Source organism: Canis lupus, chromosome 1 (assembly GCF_003254725.2).
Source record: "Canis lupus dingo isolate Sandy chromosome 1, ASM325472v2, whole genome shotgun sequence".
In the NCBI taxonomy this organism is placed as follows: Eukaryota; Metazoa; Chordata; class Mammalia; order Carnivora; family Canidae; genus Canis; species Canis lupus.
The window spans coordinates 46,728,112-46,749,003 of record NC_064243.1 but is presented as its reverse complement, the minus strand read 5'-3'; the positions used below and the strand labels follow the sequence as shown (position 1 = coordinate 46,749,003).

The window sequence follows — 20,892 nt, the reverse complement described above, 5'->3', positions numbered from 1 at the left end:
AGAATGTATTTTTGGAGAGCTCCAACTGTATGTATAACGTCACACAGGATGCTCTATTTTAAATGTTTTAGGAACATAAACCATTTTCACATACACGTCCGGCACCACTAGTGGAACACCTTCCAACCTGAGTTGCACACCATCTCTCCCCGAGCAGTACCAAGGACAAATTCAGTCATGATTATTTTAAATCTAATATCTAAAGGGGGAAAAAAACTACCTATATCCCCAAAACAACACAACCCAAACAGAAGAGAAAACTGTCTGAACCCCAGCCCATTTTTTGGTGTGGCTGATCCATCAGCACACCTGTAACAACACGCACATTAGTGATTCTGGTGGCAAAATAATGTTATAGTTTCAACAAGCCAGTTGCACTGGTGAGGAATCAACCCTGTGAATGTAAAGTGGCATTTATATTTTTAAACCAAAGATAACAGATAGAAGTGCCAATTATTTAAAAACAGTGGATTCCTGTAAAAACACACAGCCACACATTATTTTTTACAGAAAGAACCGTACTGCTTTCACTCAGGTGGACATGCTACAAGTGACTCAAATTAATCAGAAACGTCTTCTCTTTTTGATGGTTCTTATCATTTGTTCAAGAAGAGTGTTTTAGGATAGGTGTGGGAGGGGAAGGAGCCTGAACAGTAGGCCCAAACCGGAAAACAAACACAAGTCAATCACGGGAGCTGAGTGTCCACCTGCAACCACACTCTGTGGGTGACGGGGAGGTGCATCTGCTAGAAGCTCGGAACAAGGGAGGTCACAGAATGTTCCAGGAGAAAGGGATGCCAGCCCCTCCTCCTCTGCTCTCAGATCTCGTCTCAGGTCAGATCAGTGGGATTCAATCAAGTGAGGAGGGGAGAAGAGGGCCTTTGGGTGTCTGGGAGTAGAGGCAGCTGGCGGACTAGTAGGGAACCAGGGCAGAGACGGAGGGAAGGGCCAAGTCACCCAAGGCTTGTGGTCCTAGAGGTCTCTGTGTCCGTATGCTGGGAGAAACAGAGAGCCCAGGGGTTGTGAAGCAGGAGCAATGGCAGAAAAAGATGTGTTTCAAGGGCATCTTCCTCTGCCTGTGGATGAGAAGACACACGGGAGGCGGGAAGGATGAATGTGTGGCTGGCAGGTGTGCAGCTACTACAACAGACCAGGGAAGAGAGGCCAATGCCTTAGAGCCAGGTGGGCAGTGACACAGAAATGGACCGTATCTCGGAGGCAATCCTAATGGGACTTGGTGATGAATTAGATACTAGGGAATAGGAGAATTAGGGAATTAGATATTAGGGAAAGGACAGAACCACCAAGGTGTCTCCTAGGTGTCTGAATTGCATAAGAGGATGGCTAAAGAGGCAGGCACCAAGAGGTCAGGAGGAGTCTGGCTTTAGACAGGCTGCATCTGCCATGCCCCCGAGCTCCCAAGAGGCAATGTCACATGGGCAGCGGGGAGCTCAAGTCTGGGAAGCAGAGGGAGAGTCCTGGAACTCATCTTTGCTTCCTGTGCTCTTATAATCCTTCTTAAGTCTTGGTTAAGATCTTCCCTCATTGTGAACATGATCTCTTTTGGGACAACTTGTTCCCTTAAAGAAGGCTGTGATGTGTGTAAACCCAGCCACAAAGCTAGAGTAATACATAATCATTTTCCAGCTATAAGTTAATAATTCCACAAACCCTTTGGTAATTGACACATTTAAGTTTTATTTTCTCCTTTGAGGATGGGCAAAAAGGAAGGTCATTTTTTCAAGAGATCTATGAAAAGGACCCTTTCAATAGATGGGCAGTGGTAACTTTGTTCACTGGTCTCGAGAATGGTCTTTTTAGTGGATATAGAATTAGCAGATAACTGCAGAGAAGTTCTCCCTGGCAAGTCTCTGCCGTGGCCCTTATCACATGGGCTGTCCACGGGACCCCTTTGCCTCTAAAGCATTTCTCCTGGTCGTCTTTGCCTTTCTTCAAAGAGCTGTGTTCTCACCTCTGCATCTCGGGAAAGCAGTTTCTCTACCACACACCAAGGAATACTGCATATTCCATCTTGATTTCCTAAAAGGCTCTAACGCCTGAAATATTTTTTCCCTTTTTTGTTAACTACTTCATGCAGACTTCTCATAGGGTTCCAACCTGTTATCAGTTCTGCTCTGGCATCACTGTTAAAATGCACCTGTTGTGCAATTTCAAGATTAAGTACTTCTTTTTTGCCTCAATGCAGGCATCCCATTCCAGTTGTTCCTAAAGCACCTGACAGATCTTCACCTTCTTTCTCAAATCACCCAGGAGAACAATTAGAGCTCAAGGGTTTTGAAGTGAGAGACCTCCTTGTCAGGGTGTGAAGAAAATACAAAGTGTTTGGCTGTTTGAATTTTGGTAATTGAGAGCTAAGAATGTTCTCTTCATCTCAAAGTGGATTTTAGTTAGTTAAGCCCATTGTTCTGTTATTAAGAACTGTTTAGTGGCAATCAGACACGAATGAACTGTAAGTCTCCCTTCTGAAGACGCTTCATTCAGAGATCCTGATATTAGCACTTCCCTGCCGACTCCCAGCACAGGGGCTGCCTCAGGTACTGGCTAGAGACCAAAGCCACAGGTGGCAGAAGTGGGTCCCCAACCAGTCTCTTCCCTGCAAGAAGTGGACCCCAGAACTTTGTGGGTTCTGGTACATGTAGCTTCCCATTGGGTTCTGATAAGATGCATATTGCATAGCTCCCTGGTCTCGTAAAAATGAGATCATTGTACATCATGTAAGAAAAATTAGTTGCCAATGATGTCACCCACAGAAAGAAAACAGTGCTCTTCTCTGTGTTAGGTCAAAGATCTTTACTTAAAAAAAGTTTATTTTGAGATCATTATCCCATTAGGAAAAGATCACAAGTAATTTATAAGGAGGGCTATGCCTTTTCAGTAATAGAAGTACCCACCCTTTATACCTGGATGCAGGTATAAGAGAATGATGATGGAAAGGTCTCTTTGGAGGTACTAGCACCTCACACACAAGTGCATATCAGCCTGACAAATACCGAGAAGCTAAGCAGCACCCACCCAAGAATTAGCCTGAGTGATATTTTAGGAATGAAGTCATTAAGAATGCAGAGATCTCCTATGCACTCACAGACTCCTCATACCTAAACAGACTAGTCTATCACCCAAAAAAAAAGAATCTAGGTCCCGAGATCTCTACCTCGTATCTTGCCAAAGCAATATTCTGTAAAACCTTCTAACAAAGAATGCAGGGCTGTAGTGCCAGGAAATATGTCAGTATAGTCTTTTCTAGCTTAAAACAAAATCATCCTGAAATTCTTACAGATTTCCTGAGCTAAAAGGCAGCTTTGGGCCACAAAGTTATTTAATTTGTTTAAGCAAACACTGTTCAAAATTAGGCTGAAATATATTGCAGGAAAAGTGTGAAAGCTGAGCAAAAGTATAGTTCATTACATCCTCCCCAGTCGTTCTGCCCTGAGAAGGAGGATGGGCAGGATCCAGAAAGTCTTACCTGGTATTTCTTTAACAGTCAAAGGCCATTCAGAGAGAGTTAACTTTCAAATCAAGGGACAAAATCTTATGGTTCTGTAGCTGTGGGTTTTTGGTTCAGTTTGATTTTTTAAATCCATTAATGGAAGCATAATTTAAACTAAGAATGAAGGTCAAGATTAAGAAGAACCTTTGGCGCCCTAGCCCTTTATGCTACCAGGTAAGGGGTCCTGTGAGCAATCTGAGAACCCAGCCCCTTGCCCATGATCTTCATGTGGTCACCCGGGATGCTTCCCAAACCCCAGCTGGGACAGATGAAGACCTAGAGCATATCCTCTTCACCACTTTTAAACTGTTCCTGGTGTCAGCCTGAAAGCCCTGCAGGTTGGGGACAAGGCCAGTGCTGCTACCTGAGATACATGTGAGTCCAATAATCTTGCCCTTTACTAACTCTAAAGAGCTCGGATTGCCTGCATGGTGGGGCTGATTTTCTCTGGGGACGGGGTGGGGGTACTATGAAGGCAATTCTAGATATGACCATGGGGCAGAGAAGCTAGTAAGGCCATGAGGTCAGATGTGCAGACAAGCGGCTTAGCCAAGTCAACAGGGGCACACCCCACTGAGGTAAGGCTCACCTGGGTAACAGGAGCCCGAACCCAATGTTGGTGCCATCATAGGTCACCTTAGCTGGTGAGAATAGCACCCAGCTGAGAGCAGTTCAGACTGGAGCGTGGACAGGAGATACTCTGAGTGAGGAAGGAAGGTCTAGATACAGTGGCGAACTTGGAATATTGCAGAACGTGAGGATGACACGGATGTCTGAGAGGAGGGCAGGCAGATTTGGGGAGACCAGCTTTGCTGTGAGTCAAGAGACTGCCAAAGCCTGAGTTATGGTTTCAGGTCTGCACTACTTTTAGTTCCTCTCGATGCTGTCCAGTCACTGAGGCTCTGGTCCAGGTTTCTCCTTCAATATTTATCACTTTCCACCTATCTGCTCCCCTACAGGTTTCTACTAGTTCTCTTTGGTAGTGGGAATTCCAAAGGCCAAACCTTAGACATGCACTGGCCTTCTATTGCAGGGGGTTATAAAAATAGAGGCTCATGAGCCTCACCTGCCCATGGCTGAGGTGAGCATGTGTATACGGGTACAACTCTTGCCAGGTAATGATCACTTGTTCAGGGAACTTCACAGACTCTAGTCTATTAAAGGTTTGCTGTACATTTCACCTTTGATTCTTTGGATCTCATTAAACTTAAAAACATTTTTTTCTTAGTCTTTTAAAAATTAGTGTTTGGGGCGCCTGGGTGGCTCAGTTGGTGAAGTGCCTGACTTGATTTTGGCTCAGGTCACAATCTCAGGGTTATGGGATCAAGCCCTGCATCGGGCTCTGCGCTCAGCAGGAAGTCTTCTTGAGATTTTCTCTGCCCCTCACCCCAGTCATGTTTGCATGCGCTTTTTCTCAAATAAATAAAATCTTTTAAAAAAATTAATGTTGTACTACTTTTTTTTAAAGTTGGCTCCAGGCCCAACACGGGGCTTGAACTTACAACCCCAAGATCAAGAGTCGCACGTTCTACCTACCGAGCCAGCCAGGTGCCTCTAGTTTGACTACTTTTTGATTTGAGGACTAATAAATATACTTTATGGTTATCATGATAGTTCTGAAACTATGAGAGATTTGATTGAAATCATAATCTTAAAATACTAACATAATACTCAATTCTAAATTCTGAAGGGGAACAAGAGGCTAAAAATTAAGCAGAGTATTTAGAGGATAATGCAAAGGCTTACATTTAATTGTGGAAATAAAAACTTCAGCCTTTGAAATCTTTTCTTTGTCCTTCAATACTGTGACTTCTCCAATCACAGCTATTATTTTGAAACCTAATTGCCCCAAATCCAAAGGGCTAAATTCTTTCTTAAGACAAATCGCTCAAGGCCTTAAGGGCTGATGGACCCCACCACAACTGGGGCTTGATGGTTTACAGGTTTCTTGCCCCTTCCCCTTTGACATTTTAATGCACTCTCTCAAAGCAAGTATTTCCACATCAGTGGCTCCTAGCCCATCAGCAGAATTGCGTCATACTGGCTTCAAGGGAAGTAATACAGAAAAAGTGCCTTGCTGGCAAATAGGACAAGGGGAAGTAAATTGTAAATACCCCTCCCTGAAGGATGCTGGGAGACCTGTGTGTATGTGGGGAACACATCACATGCAGTAAGAGCACAGGCTAATCCAGTCGCTTGTACACGGGGCCGCTATTTCCAAACAGGGAAAGACCACTGGTCAAACTCTTATAAAACACTGAGCTGCTTCGGCATCAATATGGTTGGGGTGCTACTGATCAAGTTAACTTATGATTTCATGGAATTTAATGCGTGGCAAAGGTTAAAAAATAACATTGGTTAGAATTCCTGGTGTCTTGTTTTACTAAAAACAAAAATATTTTATATATATATATTTTATATATATATATATATAAAGATTTTATATATATATATATAAAGATTTACTTATTTGAGAGAGAGAGAGAATGGGGGGTGGGCAGAGAGAGGTGGTGAGGGAGAGAGAAATTTAACTAGACTCCCTGCTGAGTGTGGAGCCTGAGTGGGGCTCAATCCCATGAACTTGAATTCACAACCTGAGCCAAGAGTTGGATGCTCAACCGACCGCACAACCCAGGAACCCCCTGAAGACAGTTTCATTCTGATGAAAGATTATAAAGATCTGTGCCAGAACTTTGACATGAGCCAGCTCAAGTCACCAAAGACTTAGTAAAAGCTTATATACAGGGGGTGTTGGGGGCAACAGATTTCAGGGAACCAAAATATACCACGGCCTAAAGATCTGGGGCTTGCTGAACCTTCTGTACGTCATGCTTCATTCTCAGAGCTCATTTCAGGAAAAGAATCTGGATAACTCTGATATATCCAAATCCACAAATCGGCTGTATTTGGCAGAGATGTCAGTTGTTGGGCACTACCAGGGGCCACCTCGAGTGGATGGACGGATGCAAAACACTAACACCTGAGGGAAATTTTATCTTACGTGTGCGCGTGGCCTGAGATTCATGGCAGTGCTTCCTTAGGAAGCAGTAGGCCAAAGTCTCTCCAACACTTCTGGCCAACTTTGGCTCTTCTCTGAAGACAGTGTCTCAACTCTGTTCAGCACAGTGTTATAGCAGACAGTCACCTGCCATCCCTGAACTAAGCTTTTCAGAAGATCATTTGATATTTCTACCTGTTTCTCAGTATTTCAAAAGAACTCCACCTTAACTAGAAATGCTTTAAATTAAACACAGCAGAGGCGTCTGGTGGCTCAGTGGGATAAACATCTGCCTTGGCTCAGGTCATGATCCTGGGGTCCTGGGATCAAGCCCTGCATCAGGCTCCCTGCTCAGTGTGAAGTCTGCTTCTCCCTTTCCCCTTCCTCTTCCCTCTCTTGTGCTTTTTCTCTCTCTCAAACACATAAATAAAATCTTTAAAAAAATGAAACTAAACACAGCAATGCATTTTCACCAGGTGGTGGTAGAGGATCCAGGACAAATACTCTATAAATTATTAATTCCAAATGTTTAGTTATTGTTGCTCAGCTAATCTAATACCCGAACAATGAGATTCGCCACATTCTACTGTAAATCCTCTGATAATCAAAATGAGGAATTCCTTTATCCAAAAGGTAAAAAAGAAAGAAAGAAAAAAAAAACCCCAAGTCCTCTCTGTGTTCTTTAACTTACTCAGTGCAGCAGGTGTTTTTACCCCTGTTGCAGCACCCTTAACAAGGGAACTAGTAAAATGGCTTCCAAGCAGTCAAACCTGGGTGCTCTCTCTGTTTCATCTTCCATGCAACGGGCTGAGAAAACCTGGGGCACGATTGCCATAATCCAGCATTTTTCACAGTGAGCTGTTTCTAATTGCACATACACATGTGTGTACACACTCACACACTCACTCACTACTTTGTCATTAATTTGTCTTTTTCAGGTTCTTTCAGAGGCTCTGAGCCCTATGGGACTCTGGGGAAAGAAGTCATCTTAACAAATTCTGTGAATACAGTGTTTCTGTGAGGCTGGAGCCACTTCTTTCCCACAAGAGAAATGGACATTGAGTAAACGAACTGGTTTTTCAAACTGCCAACCTAAATTCCACCCAACACAGCTATCCATGGGGGAAGAAAATAAAAACAAAAGCAAAAACACAAGTTTGCTGCAACGAGATGTTAGGTAAAGCAAAAGCATGTTGAAAATCAAATTTCTTAACCCAGAGCACTAAAACATGTACTATACATGTTTTCTCACACTCAAGCTTCTGCTCTAAAAAAAAAAAAAAAAAAAAGGCACAACAGGTTATGTGTACTGCAAAGGGAGAAGGAAAGGAGATTTAAAATAGAAATAAAACTTTCTTTTCTTTCTTTTTTAGAAAGAATGCTGTAGACATGAAAGGCAAAATTCAGAGCTAACAGGGATGGGGCCACAAAGACGAGCCTTTGCCAAGTGTGCTTTACAAGATTTACAAAGAATAACTCCAACATCTTTCTTTTTTTATTTTTAATTAAGGAGGAGGTGTTGTGTTCTAAGGAAGCTATCTGGATGCTGCTGGCTGAAACGCAGATTTGATCTTCTCGTGCTGGTTAGCTAACATTGATTTTCTGCCCCAGTGGAAGAGATTTTACTCTGATGCATGCCATTTAAATTCATTTTACACAGCTGCTTAATGTGGCTTGGCAAGGCACAGCCAGACTAGCTTTGTGGATCTAAATAGGACTCCAGAGTTGGTAAAGGACAGATCCTATGGATTAGCAGCTGATGATAAATGCTTTTCTCCCCCTACTGTTATTTTCCTACTGACTCATGAAGTGACCTTGAAGGTACCACAAGAAAGGAAAAACGAGGAAAAGACAATTTCCCAAAAGAAATGTGTTTACCTAATTCTACATTTGTTATTTTGCTTTTAGGATTATGTTTACAAAATTCTGTATTTGTTGGCCCACATTTAGGATCGTGTTTGCAGGATTTAGAACTCGCGATTGCAAAATTATCATTTGCTCTTGCTGTCTAAATGTATACTGAATATGAAACTATTGGAAGGCTCTTTGTTGTTATGTATTCATAACAAGTAGTAGTTCTATACGTTTAGTCTTCAAACAAAGCCAGGTAACTGTTCTCTGTTTTATTTTAACTAAAAATGTGGTGTGTTTCTACTCAAACTACTGAACAGGATTCAATCTATGCAAGATAATCTTATTACGACATGCGAAACAGTATCAGTAATAATATTTTTGCTAAATAGATTGCTCAACAATAATACACTTTAAAAGCATTTACTAACCTCAAAATGGTGAAAGCCTGCTATTAGATAGCTTTGTAGTAGCAAAGAATAAAGATACTTTTTGTTGCTGTATGTAATTCCTGTGTTGAAATCGGTAATTAATATGGCAACACCACGTTTAGAAAGCAAATTCTGTGTTGGGTTATTTGGTTGCACTTTTCTGGTGACTTCAATATTCTAAAACTCCTTGGGAGAAGGAAATAATAGAAATCTTTGGCACAGACGTCTGCTCAGCGATGATATAATGAAACCCCTCGTAAGTCCTATTAATAACCTGAGCCATGTCTCCTGCAGTGCATCTCCTGTCAAATGAGGTCGCTGCACTCTGAATTCAGGGGTGTGTGTAGGAGCAGGTCATTGTAGGGGCAGGAATGACAATAACACAGTCATGATAACAGTGCTGTACAACACAAGTTCCCACACAACACAAGGACAACAATGGGGCAAATCAGGCCAGAGGAGGTGACTTCATTACTTTTACGGAGATAAAAGTTTGTATTTCCCTCTCAGGCATGAAGGAAAAGAAGCCATGCCGAAAGCCATGCAAAGACAGGATCTGGGGGAATGGCATGCAGGATTCCACCACGCGGCCACGGTACTATTAATAAGGATGAAAAACAACGGAACGAAACGAACAAAAAACCCCGAAACAAACAAAAATAAACAAAAAGACACCCCCCCCCCCCCCCAGGATGGATTTCCTTTTAGGTCTTTTGCTTTCTTGTTTTAGGTGTTCCTTTCGCAGCCAGATGGCATGGTCATTAACAGTTTAAAAAAAAAATGCCCAGGTCCCGCAGCAAGTCAGGGTATGTTGCTACCTACCCGTACTGGTCAGGCTGGTGCATCATGGGAGCCTGAGAGTTGCCATAGTTGGGGTGCTGGGAAGAAAACATGGGGCGTCCGCCAGCCCCAGACTGGCTGGGATAAGCAGGCGACCTAATGTATGGTGGCCTAAAGTAGAACAGAAGAACAACTTCTTTGGATTTGTTCTGTAGACAAGTATGAATCCCCCTGCACATTATGTTCTGTGCACACATAGGTGTGGAGGGCTATGGAATGGGGCGTCGTACTCTGTACCATGCAGCTGCCTGGGAGGGCAACTAGATTATCAGTCCTTGAAAAAAGGGTTGCGGGGATGGAGGACAGGGCAAAGAAGAGAGAAAAGTGAGACTCTCGGATCTCGTCTCCACTGACACTTCTGCAATGTGGCGTTGACATCAGTACAAGCCAAAAAAGACACAGTCCTCATTTAAAACGCCCGGAGAGCTACAATGGGCACTACGTAAAGGCAAGGCTTTGGAACGGCCTGCTCATCAGAAGCAGAGAATGAAAATGTACGGCTGTGTACCTACACGTTAAATTTATAGAAAACGACACTTTGGCTGATTCAGAGAGGGAGCAGAGTGAACAATTATGCCCCGATCTCTCTGGGTCTCTTCCTCCCGGGGTCACTATCCATGGCCTTGTGTCCAGAGCAGTCAGGCACACTTGCCACCTGAAAACAGCGAGTACCTTAGGAGTTGCAACAATGGACAATTCGGGGAAACCTAACTCAGAACTCCAACTGGACCAGGTAAACCAGTCTTCATGGACAGGTTTTTTTTTTTTTTTTTTTTTTTCACAGACATTTTTATCAAAACATTCCCTAAGGCCTGTGTAGGTTCGGTTTAGTATAGTGCAGAGTTCAGGAGATTTTAAGTAACTGTAATGTGGATGAGAGAGAGAGAGAGAGAGAGAGAGAGAGAGAATGATTGACTTTCATTTTGATTCCTCAAGGGAAATTTATTATTATTTGGAGCAAATGGTGAGACTGAAGGGGTCCCTAACATTCCCCAGATAGCAGCTTCAGAGGAAAAACAACAAAGGGACACATATAAACATAACACACACATACACACACACAATTTTTCTTTCCCTTTGACAAAAATCATTCTTCTATCTTTTCTTCTGAAGATATCATATTTTCATACATAGCTTTCAATATGCTTTGTTTTAAAATGTTACTTTGACATATATTAAACATCATTTAAAACATATTTATAAGTGCTTCTTTTAAAACTATTCACTTCTGTCTCATAAATTTTTAATTAAGCATGTTATTTTTAAGCAGGTTAAATATTTACTTCAAGAGCTTCAAAAATCAAGAGTAAAAATAAGTAAGTAACTGAGGCTAAAGCCTTGCTCTATCAACTTCAGCTTTATGAAATATCTTGGCTCTGTTAGCCACATTTTGGTTTGGACAGATAGAGGGGTATGCCCAGAAAAAGAAAATACAACATAAGAATATGAAATCTATAAATCTCACACAGAAACATTTAGACAAACATACACAATACATATATGTGCATAGACAAAGTTTCTGTTATAAAGATTTTTTACGGTGGGGTTAAAAAAAAAAGGAAGGTGGTTCTTTTTCAGTGGCTTAGATTTTAAAAGCCTATATTTTAGGCTTTAGATTTTCCTGCCTAAACCCTGCTGTTGTAAATGGAACCACCCAGAGATGCCACCACTCTGGGGTGCTGGTTACAAGGACGAGTCACAGTCATTTCAATAAGCTCCCAGAATAGACTTGCCCACCCACTTGGGGTCCTTCCTTGATGTCTCACGGACCATGGTCTGCCATTTCCTTCTCTACTATCACGGGATGGCATGTGACAAGGCCAAAGGAACGGCCTAGCTGAACGACACTGCGCTGCTCCCCACCCCGGGTGACCCAGGCGACGCCGTGGCTCTGTGCGCGACACGCGCTCACAGGGCGCACACAGACCGCTGGCCCCGACGGCATACCTGCTCTGCGCCGAGTTTGCAGCGGCCTGCATCACTGCGGCGGCTGCCTCCTGTGCCTTACGGTTCACGGTCGGCATCGGTGGCCCCATTCCTGGCCCTCCCTGCTGAGACATGCCAGGGGAACTGGGGGTCATGCTGCTCATATTTCCAGGAAATGGTCTGTTCTGCATCCCAGCTGATGGCATTCGTCCCAGGGGCATCGCACCACATGGCTGGCTTGGCCCCTGTCCATGCATCTGGTTGTTGGCATTGATGCCCATGCCGGGCCCTGGGCCGCTGTAGCTTGCACTGGGCACCCCGCTATACGTTGGGGGTCTGGAGTAGTTACCTAAACAGAAAGTAAACACAAATTAAAGCCTTTTACTTAGTATCTGGACTTGTGAGGACATTCACTGGAAATCCTTCTGGTCCAACAATGTGGTCAACACAGAATAGTAGTCATTATCCTTATTGACCCTTCCCCGCTGGCACCGATAAGGCTGGCAGCGTCAAAACATGCTCTCTTGGCCCATTCCCAAGGCAAAGAACCACACAGGACAGCCACACGATAGAGGGGACATTCAGGCTAGGCATGAAAACCATCTATGAACAGGCAAGGGATGCTAGTACTGAGTGTCACTTCAGTACACCCTACACTCCCATTCCTACCCTTTAACCAAAACCATTTCAACCCCTAGTCCTTAAGAACACACCAGTGTGACTGCATTATGACATCACTACATTTGACAGTTATGATAAAGTGTTCAGAAAGGCAACATGTAAGACATCATGCACATATGGTTAAAATTTATCCCCCCAAACCCCATAGGAGATGTCATGTGGAAGCTCAACATTAGTCCAGCAAAATAATCAGTTTTTCTCTAGTGTTGGGGGCATGCTGCTTCGTGTTTGTTGCTCCCTTGAGCCCCTGATAAAGGGGCTGGTTTGCGCTTGGTGTCATGTCTTATGAACTGTGGTTGCAAGTGCTACCATGACATTCAGTGCAGGGAATGGGGAGCAGGAAGAGCCTGAGGAAACAGTGAAGAACCATGGAGGCACCTCCAGCCCCCGTGCACACCAGGGCACACTCAGGAGAACAGCAGCTTCAGGGGCCCTGACTATGCCAGTAGTCTTGTCTTCTCTCTCCTTCCATGCCTTCTATTTTGAGTGAGTGTACATAGATTAAATTCGAGTAAATTAAAGGCGTATTTAATGTCATTCCAATAATAGTAATTGCAGAACTACACTATGTGTGCCAAGTGGGGTTAAGTGCTTTGCGTCAATGATTTCATTCACTTCTCCAATAACCATACGAAATACATATAAATGACCATGATTCCATTTACAAATGAAGAAAATCAACAGCTAGTACGTTAGGATTCAATCTCAAGCAAAAGGATTCTGGGACCCATATAATTAACCAATAAAATATGCTGCCTTCCCACAAATGATTATTGAAATAAAATAAATGTAAAAAGCATTTGTAGACTATGGATTAGTGTTTCTCAATCAATCCCTACAGCTTTCTGGAAGAATCTCCTTGTCAAAATAACATAACTGTTCTAAGGGATATAAAGTTAAATATAATGCAATTCCTGCACTCAAGAGCTCACTGTGTGTGTGTGTGTGTGTGTGTGTGTGGTGTATGAGGGATAATAAGAGAAGAAAAAGTCTACTGAGGAGTTGTTAGGGTTAAAAGACATTATGCATGTAAAGTATCGCAAACACATATGTAAAAATGATAGGGGTTATATACCTGGGTGCCAAGTGTGACAGAAGAGAGGATGGCATACATAGGGGAGAGGCCATACATGGCAAGAGACAGCCAGAGAGGAGAAAAACTCAAGATGAGTCACTGATGAGCTTCATGGGGCTGTGCAGGGCAGGAGTAGAGGTCAGATTCAGCAGGGCCTTGTGTCCCAGGCCTCCAAAGTGTAAGTTAGGAGGAGCTTCTCTAGGTTTTCCAGCAGAAACTGAATTTGATTAGTAACAATAATAAAAGCAAATACTTAATATTTACTATGTGCTAAGCTCAATTCCAAATTCTTTGTATTAACTCATTTAATCCTTGTATTAAGCCTAAGAGGCTTCTAATTCTAGAGATGAGAAACCTAATTCTAGAGATGAGAAACTGGAAACGTAGGATGTGGAGGAGCCTGTCTCAAGGTCATGTGCCTAATAAGCAGAGACGGCACGGTTTGCATTCAAGTAACATGTGTGCACGGTTCAGAGTCTAAGCACATAACACTACTGTGGGGCCTCTCAAATGCTTAAGGAAAAAAATATACTTATGTGACATACCCTCATAACTGTAAAACTAGGTTTTTTTAAGTCTAAACATGTAAAGCTGCATTACCTACAAATCTGAAAGAGATCCATGGACTTTTCAACACAGACTGGGTACTTGCTGTTAGGTGCATCACATGAGCTTTCTTATTTGGGTGTCCACGAAGTGTATTATTTATTGCAGACCGTATGAAGGTCGCCAGTTATACCGACCATGTGCCAACACACTTTCTGTAAAGGGCTGGACAGTAAATATCTTAGCCTGTACAGGCCAGAAGGTTTCAACTAATCTGCCACCATGGCCCCAACATGGCCAGAGGCACTCCATACACAAATGAGAGTGCCTGTGTTCCAATAAAACTTTATTGAAAGACAGTGGGCCAAAGTGGGCCATAATCTGCCAGCTCCTCCTAGAGACCAACGTGTTTCTCTGACCCTGAACATCCCCTAGAAGCTTAAAGAAATCCTGAAGGGGAGTAACAGAGTCTGGTGCTGGTGAATGGAGTCAGGAACTGGGAATGGAGAGGAAAGCCAAGAAGAATAGAAGGAACAGGAAGGTTTGATGTAAACTCCTTCAGGTGCCACCTAGCTCCTCAAATTTAAAATGCCTTTTCATAAGAAAGTACTCTGCCTTTACGGACATAAACTTACACGGTTCCCAAGTAAAAGGTAAAACAGTCCCTGCTCATCAATTTCCAAGTTCTTTATAAAAAGTTCTTAAGTTGTTTTGGCATCTCCCACCCTGCAGGACCACACATAAGGTCCCCGTCTGTCTTCCCGTCACACCAGCCTGGTGGAAAGGGCACCTTATGCTTCCCTGGCTCGTGAGGGACGCAGTGCAGCGGGTGGGTGGCCGTCCTGCCTCTTCCCACGCCTTCCTGGAGCATGGTCCTCAGAAGGCTTCTCTGTGGGCAGAGTTAGGACCTCTCCTCTGCATCCTCACTGGCGTTGCCCGCCCTCATTTCCAGAGAGTCTGAGAGCATCAGGAAACACGACGCTTTTTTTTTTTTTTTTTGGCTCTTGCTTTTATTAAAAATAAATAAACTCATTCACAGTTCGAAGGCAAATGAAAATTAATTCACATATTCATTTGATTACTAGCTCCCACCCTCCCCCACCACTTGGTAAATGACTCATTTGGTAAGAAACTTTATTCAGTGAAAACATATGTACCCTTTGCTTTCGAAGGAAATGAAATAACACTTTAATCTTGTTTTAGAAAACAAGCGTTTAGACATGGTTATTGCAGACTCTGCCCACAATGCAGTTTTGTTAGAGAAGAAAGTTCCCGATTTTGTTGAACTCTGCTTATGGTTGGAACAGAGAAACTCTGTCACCCTGGGTTCTTGCGCTTTGGGAGTAGCTGGCAGTTGGGAGCTGTATTTTGATGAACACAAAAGAAAGAAATGGCTGAGATGTTCGGTTAGCCGGGACCCTACTTCATCCCTCTCATTCATGGTGTGCGCTAAGGAGAAGAGCCGAGTTTCAATGGCTTTGCTCAATTCAGCAGCTGGTCTGCCACAGCCGGCGGCATTCTGCAGCCGGGCGGGGTCCGCATTAGAACACAACCACCATGCACACCCATACATGCACGCAAGCACTTGTGCTTAGAAAGGCCCATTGAGTACCGGGCTCCCAATCTAATTTTCCTCAATCAGTTGGGTTGATTCCATGAATTGGCACTCAAAAGCACACGTCAAGGGAATATGTTCTAATTATAGAGGCCTCTATTTGGTAGAAGAAATACAAAGTCCCCTTTTCTTCTCCTTGAAACGCTAAAGACTTTCCTCATTAAACTCACATGCCTGGATAAAAATGCTTTCTAAAGGCTTTAAATGGCTTAAGAGGCAGCGATGGACAAAGCGCAGGCTCTAGAATTTGGGTCTGAATAGCAGCATGACCTTGGCCAAGTTATTTAACTTGTCTGAACATCAGTTTTGCCATCTGTAAAGTGATGATGATGGGGGAATAGGTATGAGGGGACTAGTACAGTGCCACGCACAGTCACCTAATAAACGATGGCTGCCACCATCAGCAATCATTATACTATCAACAACATGGATAATTGGTGATCTTTCCCCATAGTCTTTTGAAAATGTGTGGAAGGAGTGAAAAAAATGATTCATGCCCCCCCCCTTGCCTACTCGATAACATATCTTTCTCCCCCAAATAAACAAAAACCAAACATGTAAGCCAAGCAAAATATGAGAGGAAAAGCCAGGAATGGGAAGTGCGATCTTATTTCCATGTTTCTCTAATAGATTAGTAATTTGTTGGCACTGGCTCTGACAGAAAACAGATGGATCGAGCATTAAGCACAATGAAGGCAGCAGATGCTGGGCCAGCCCACCTCAGCTGGACGGGTCTTGCAGCCAAGTCCAAGAGCCCACAGTTTTCAAGTGGGTTCATCTTGGCACACCAGCTCCAGAAATATGGTCACCAAATAAATTCAGATTTCAGCCCACCAGGAGTTATAGTCAAGCACCAGAGAGAAGAAGCAGGAGCTATACTCTATCAGTCACTGGTATTACTTTAGGAGGATCCCAAGTAATTCTGTCCCTGACTCTGGAATATTTAAACTTGCTAGTTACAATCAATACTCCAAGCTCACTGCTTTTATTGAACTATCAAGTGTTTCCACTCACAGATGAAGTTTTGCTTCTCAGTATCATCATTCAACAAGTACTTATGAATCACTTCTACACGCAAGGCTCTAAATCACTCTCCCATGCTGCGGAGGGTAAAATGGTGTCCCATCAGAGACCAGACACTTTACCCAGAATAGGAAAAAATAAAATGGATAATGAGCTATATATTATGATAAATATGTTTGTGGGATAAATATGCATTTACCTTGTTGCTTAGTTAATAGTGTTTGCCACTTTTTATCACTGTTTATTACATAATATGATCTTAGGCCATGTTTATACAGATAGAATTTATATACAATACCAATCCTGTAAGTCCTATGACCACCACAACATGGGATATTTCTTATCATGACAAAAAAAAATTGCTATACTGTAGTCAATCTCTCCCTCACCCGTGGGAACCACTGATCTGATTTCTCTCCCTACAGTTTTGCCTTCTCCCCAATGTCATATACAGTATGTAATCTTCTGTGTTTGGCTTCTTTCCCTTAGCATCACACTTCTCAAATTCATCCACATTATTGCACACATCAGTGGCTTGTTCCCTTTTGTTCCTGAGTGGCATTCAATTCTGTGGATACTTGAGTTGTCTCCAGTTTTTAGCAATTACAAACAAAGATGCTAACATTTGCACACAGGTCCTTGTGGACATAGGTTTCCTTTCTCTTGGCAGAGCTCTAGGAATGAGAGGGTCATGTTGTAGGGTACATGCAGGTTTGACTTTATCAGAAACTCTACCAAAAAATGTATGAGTTCTAACTGCTCTACATCCTTGATATTATCAATTAAAAAAAAAATTTAGCCATTCCAGTAGGTGTGTAGTGGATACCATTGTGGCTTTAATTTTCATTTCCCTAATGAAGAATGATTTTGAGCATTTTTCACATATTTATTTGCTGGTTACCATATTTCAGTAAGATCTTTTCTACATTAAAAAAATTATATTTCAACCCCAACTTCTTTCAACTCCAGCTCTCTACACAGGCTGGTAACACAATGTTGCTCTTTTAGATACTACTTTGGAGAGAAAATGATTGAGTAGATATGAAGACCATGAACGTAGTTTCAAAATGAAAACTGACTTACCTCCTGTTGCATTAAATCCTACTATTTGTGGAAATGCAAATAATTTGTTTTTGGAATTGATATTTATGGCACCATCTTTTCCCTAGATCAGCATGCATTTTAAAAAGTCTTCACAAGGTAAGAGAAATAACCATATTGTACAAAACTTGGAATAGAGGAGGAAAGACCTACTCTCCTATGGTATGACTTCAGTGTCTCACTTTTGGTAGTTTTTTCCAGATGTTACATAAATGGACCCCTTTAAAAATTTAATTATACAATAATGCAAGCTCAGTGCAGAGAATATAGAAGCACAGAGAAAAATAGATAAAAATGATCCTTCGTTTCGCCTCCCTGAGATAATTCTTGAGCATTGAGTCATTAACCCCACACCTGTGAAGCATCAAGGCAGGGTTAAAAAGGTACCAGTGTCTCTGGAACTCTGCATCTTCATCTCTCTTAGAAATCGTTCTTAAGGGCCTCTTACATGCTAGCTCTGTACTAATGGCTGGGGATTCAGCAGTGAACAAAGGCAGAGTTTGCATTCTGGTGCCAAGAGATAGGCAAAGAAGTAAGCCTGGATGATGTCATGTGGTGTGAAGTACCCTGAAGGAACATAGAGGGAGATTTATACAGAGTGGCAAGGGGAGGCATCCCTTGAAGGTGACTGAGGAGAACCACTCCAGGGAAGGGAGCTGAGTGCATGTTGGTGGCCTCTCAGGAAGAAGCATCTCTTCAGAGAAACAGTCATCTCTGGGACCAACATCATACAGGCCCAGAGGACATAAGGGCACTGTCAGACGCCAGCATCAGACTCCAGGGCAGTGAGTGCAGAAGAGCACAGGCCCCCAGGGAGCAGGGGTATAATGGTCTGCTATGTGTGACCTTCAGAAAGCCACCTGTCACTCCCATGTTCACTTTCCTCATCTGTAAAAAGGGTATAATACAAGATTATCTGTTTCATGTGGCTGCCGTGGGGAAAAAAATAATATCTGTAACTGTTGTTGGACCCTGACAATCAATACAGAAGCTTTCAAGGAAGAGAGAGAAACTATTCCAATATTAATAACTTCTTAATCACTTAAATTATCTTTCGCTATATCGCATCTTAGGTCTAATTTTACTTTCAGCATGCAAAGAGATTCAAATTTATTTCTCAAACCAAGTAGAAGAAAAAGTAAGTCCTGGCATTAAAAACTGTAAAAAGATATTAACTCAATAGAAAAATTCAGTCTAAAATAGTAAAATCCCTATGCTAAGAAATGGAAGTGTCTGAGTCACCACTGTCACATGTGGCATGAGCACCTCAGTCTTCCTGGGTTCTAGAGACGCCGTGACTGGTGCCCGCCTGCATGGGAACAGCACTGCTTGGAGGGAGAGCTCTTACCTGCTTCCCCCACCCATCTGCCATTCCACCCATCTGTTGCTTGTCATTCAATAAGGCTCTTTCATTCCAAACATTTGAAAAAATGGTAGAGCTAGGAGCCCTCGGAAAAGGCACCTTGCTAAGATGTAAAGCTGAATGTCTGCATCCTGTTATTTCTTGCTGTCCACGTCTCTCCTGACCAAGACCTGTGGTAGAGAACAGCCCTTGATGGTGGATGATGTGGCAGGATGGGCTTCTTTAGTGAGGGGAGGGAACAGCCACACTCTTGAATACTGTTGATTTTAATTAGTGAGGTAAAAGAGGGTGGCACTGGTCAAAATTAAAGCCACTTTATGGCTTTTTTCCCTTTTTAAAATTTTCATTTGATTTATACTTTACTCCTTCCTAAATTCCCAGGTTTTGATAAAAATTGTGGTTATCGGTGTTACGAAAAATTCATGCTGAAATCTTATAATGTGAAAGCTAAATTTGAGCATCAAAAGAAGACTGCATTAACAATCTTTCACTGTAAAATGACCTACTTCAATTTCTGTTTTTTCCCCAATGTTAGTGAGATAGAAATTTGGAATATTTCTTTAACAACAGAACCATTTAGAATGTGGAATTGACACTTGCCTAGTACTGCTGATTTAACCATAAAATAGGAGGCTTAAATATGTCACTTGTATCACAACCGGTTTCAAGGAGAAAAAAGGAGTTAACGAACAGGGAGTGAGTGACCTGCATAGAAACCAGCCTTTGGAAAGCCAAAGAACAGGGTGTTGTTAGTCTGCAGCACTGTCCAGGGGAAACATGAATCCGTGTGGCAGGTGCATTTCACCTCTGTAGAAGAGAGGCTGAATTTAGTTTAATTCCACAATAAGATGGAGATTCTGGACTTATAACAGTAGAGGCTGAAATCCTGGGTCATGGTGACACCAAGGATGTCATAGTCCTATAACGTATTCTCAAGCATTTACTGGTCCACCATCTACTGACATTTATGCATTGTTCCTCTTCAACCAAAACAGCTGTAAGGTTTACTAATGTGTGATTCACTATTTTGGAACTGCACATTTCAACTAGCTATGATTTGGAGTCTCCTGAATTCACTGAGAAATGTATTTTAATGAAGGGAGAAGGAATATTTCAGATGGCATCTATTTTAGAAAAAAAACCAAACCTTTAAATTCTGGAAAAAATACCTTTTATTAAGTAATTTAGAAATAAAAGTCTCAGGGAGCCTGGGTGGCTCAGTTGGTTAAGCATCCAACTCTTGGTTTTGGCTCAGGTCCCGATCTCAGGGTCATGGGTCGAGCCCCGCAGTGGTCTCAATGCCCAGCATGGAGTCTACTAGAGATTCTCCCCCACTCCCTCTGTCCCCCTCCAGCTTGTACACACATGCACCTGTGTCTGCACGTGCTCTCTAAAATAAATAAATCTTAGAAAAGAAATAAAAGTCTCATCAGACTTAACCTATTTAAAAGTTCCCTGCTTCCAAAGGCACATGCTATACAAATTAAGGCATAAATCCAGGGCCACATCAGTGCATAACCTGTGTGGCTATATATGGTGGGCCAGACACTCTCATATAAATGAGTGATAACTGAGGGGAATCTAAACTCAGAATTATTTAGTTGCCCAAGATAATACCACTTATTTATAGGAAAGTTAAGACTAGATGCCCATTTTCTGCAATCAGTGACAAATGTGCAAAAAATATTTGTGGTCAGTGTGGTAGACACTGTTCCAGAGAACACAAAACCAAGACAGTTTTTGTTCTTAAGAAATATAAAGGCTATAAAGGTGAAATTTGTTTCAGCTCTCTTCCCTCTGAATCTATTAATAATTAAGATGTCAATTACATAACTCCTCTATTTATTAAAGCAAGTCTCTATGGTCCTGCTTGCAAACCCTTTGTAAGGGGAGTTACTGTACGCACTTGCTTGAAGGTAGAAAAGTACTATTTC

At 42.4% G+C, this 20,892-nt stretch overlaps 1 protein-coding gene across 11 annotated transcripts in view; it reads right to left on the bottom strand.

Annotated features, from left to right (window-relative positions):
* Window positions 1-20,892, bottom strand: part of ARID1B (AT-rich interaction domain 1B) — a 434,844-nt gene that overhangs the window by 47,652 nt on the left and 366,300 nt on the right. For 6 of the 11 annotated variants that reach the window (XM_049113926.1, XM_049113935.1, XM_049113930.1 and 3 more), the window contains 2 exons: window positions 11,576-11,903; window positions 9,611-9,739 (listed from right to left, as the gene is read on the bottom strand). In XM_049113926.1, coding sequence (XP_048969883.1) covers window positions 9,611-9,739; window positions 11,576-11,903 — 457 coding nt within the window. The remainder of the gene's footprint in view (window positions 1-9,610; window positions 9,740-11,575; window positions 11,904-20,892) is intronic. The other 5 variants (XM_025422610.3, XM_049113941.1, XM_049113937.1 and 2 more) reach the window with 1 other exon arrangement.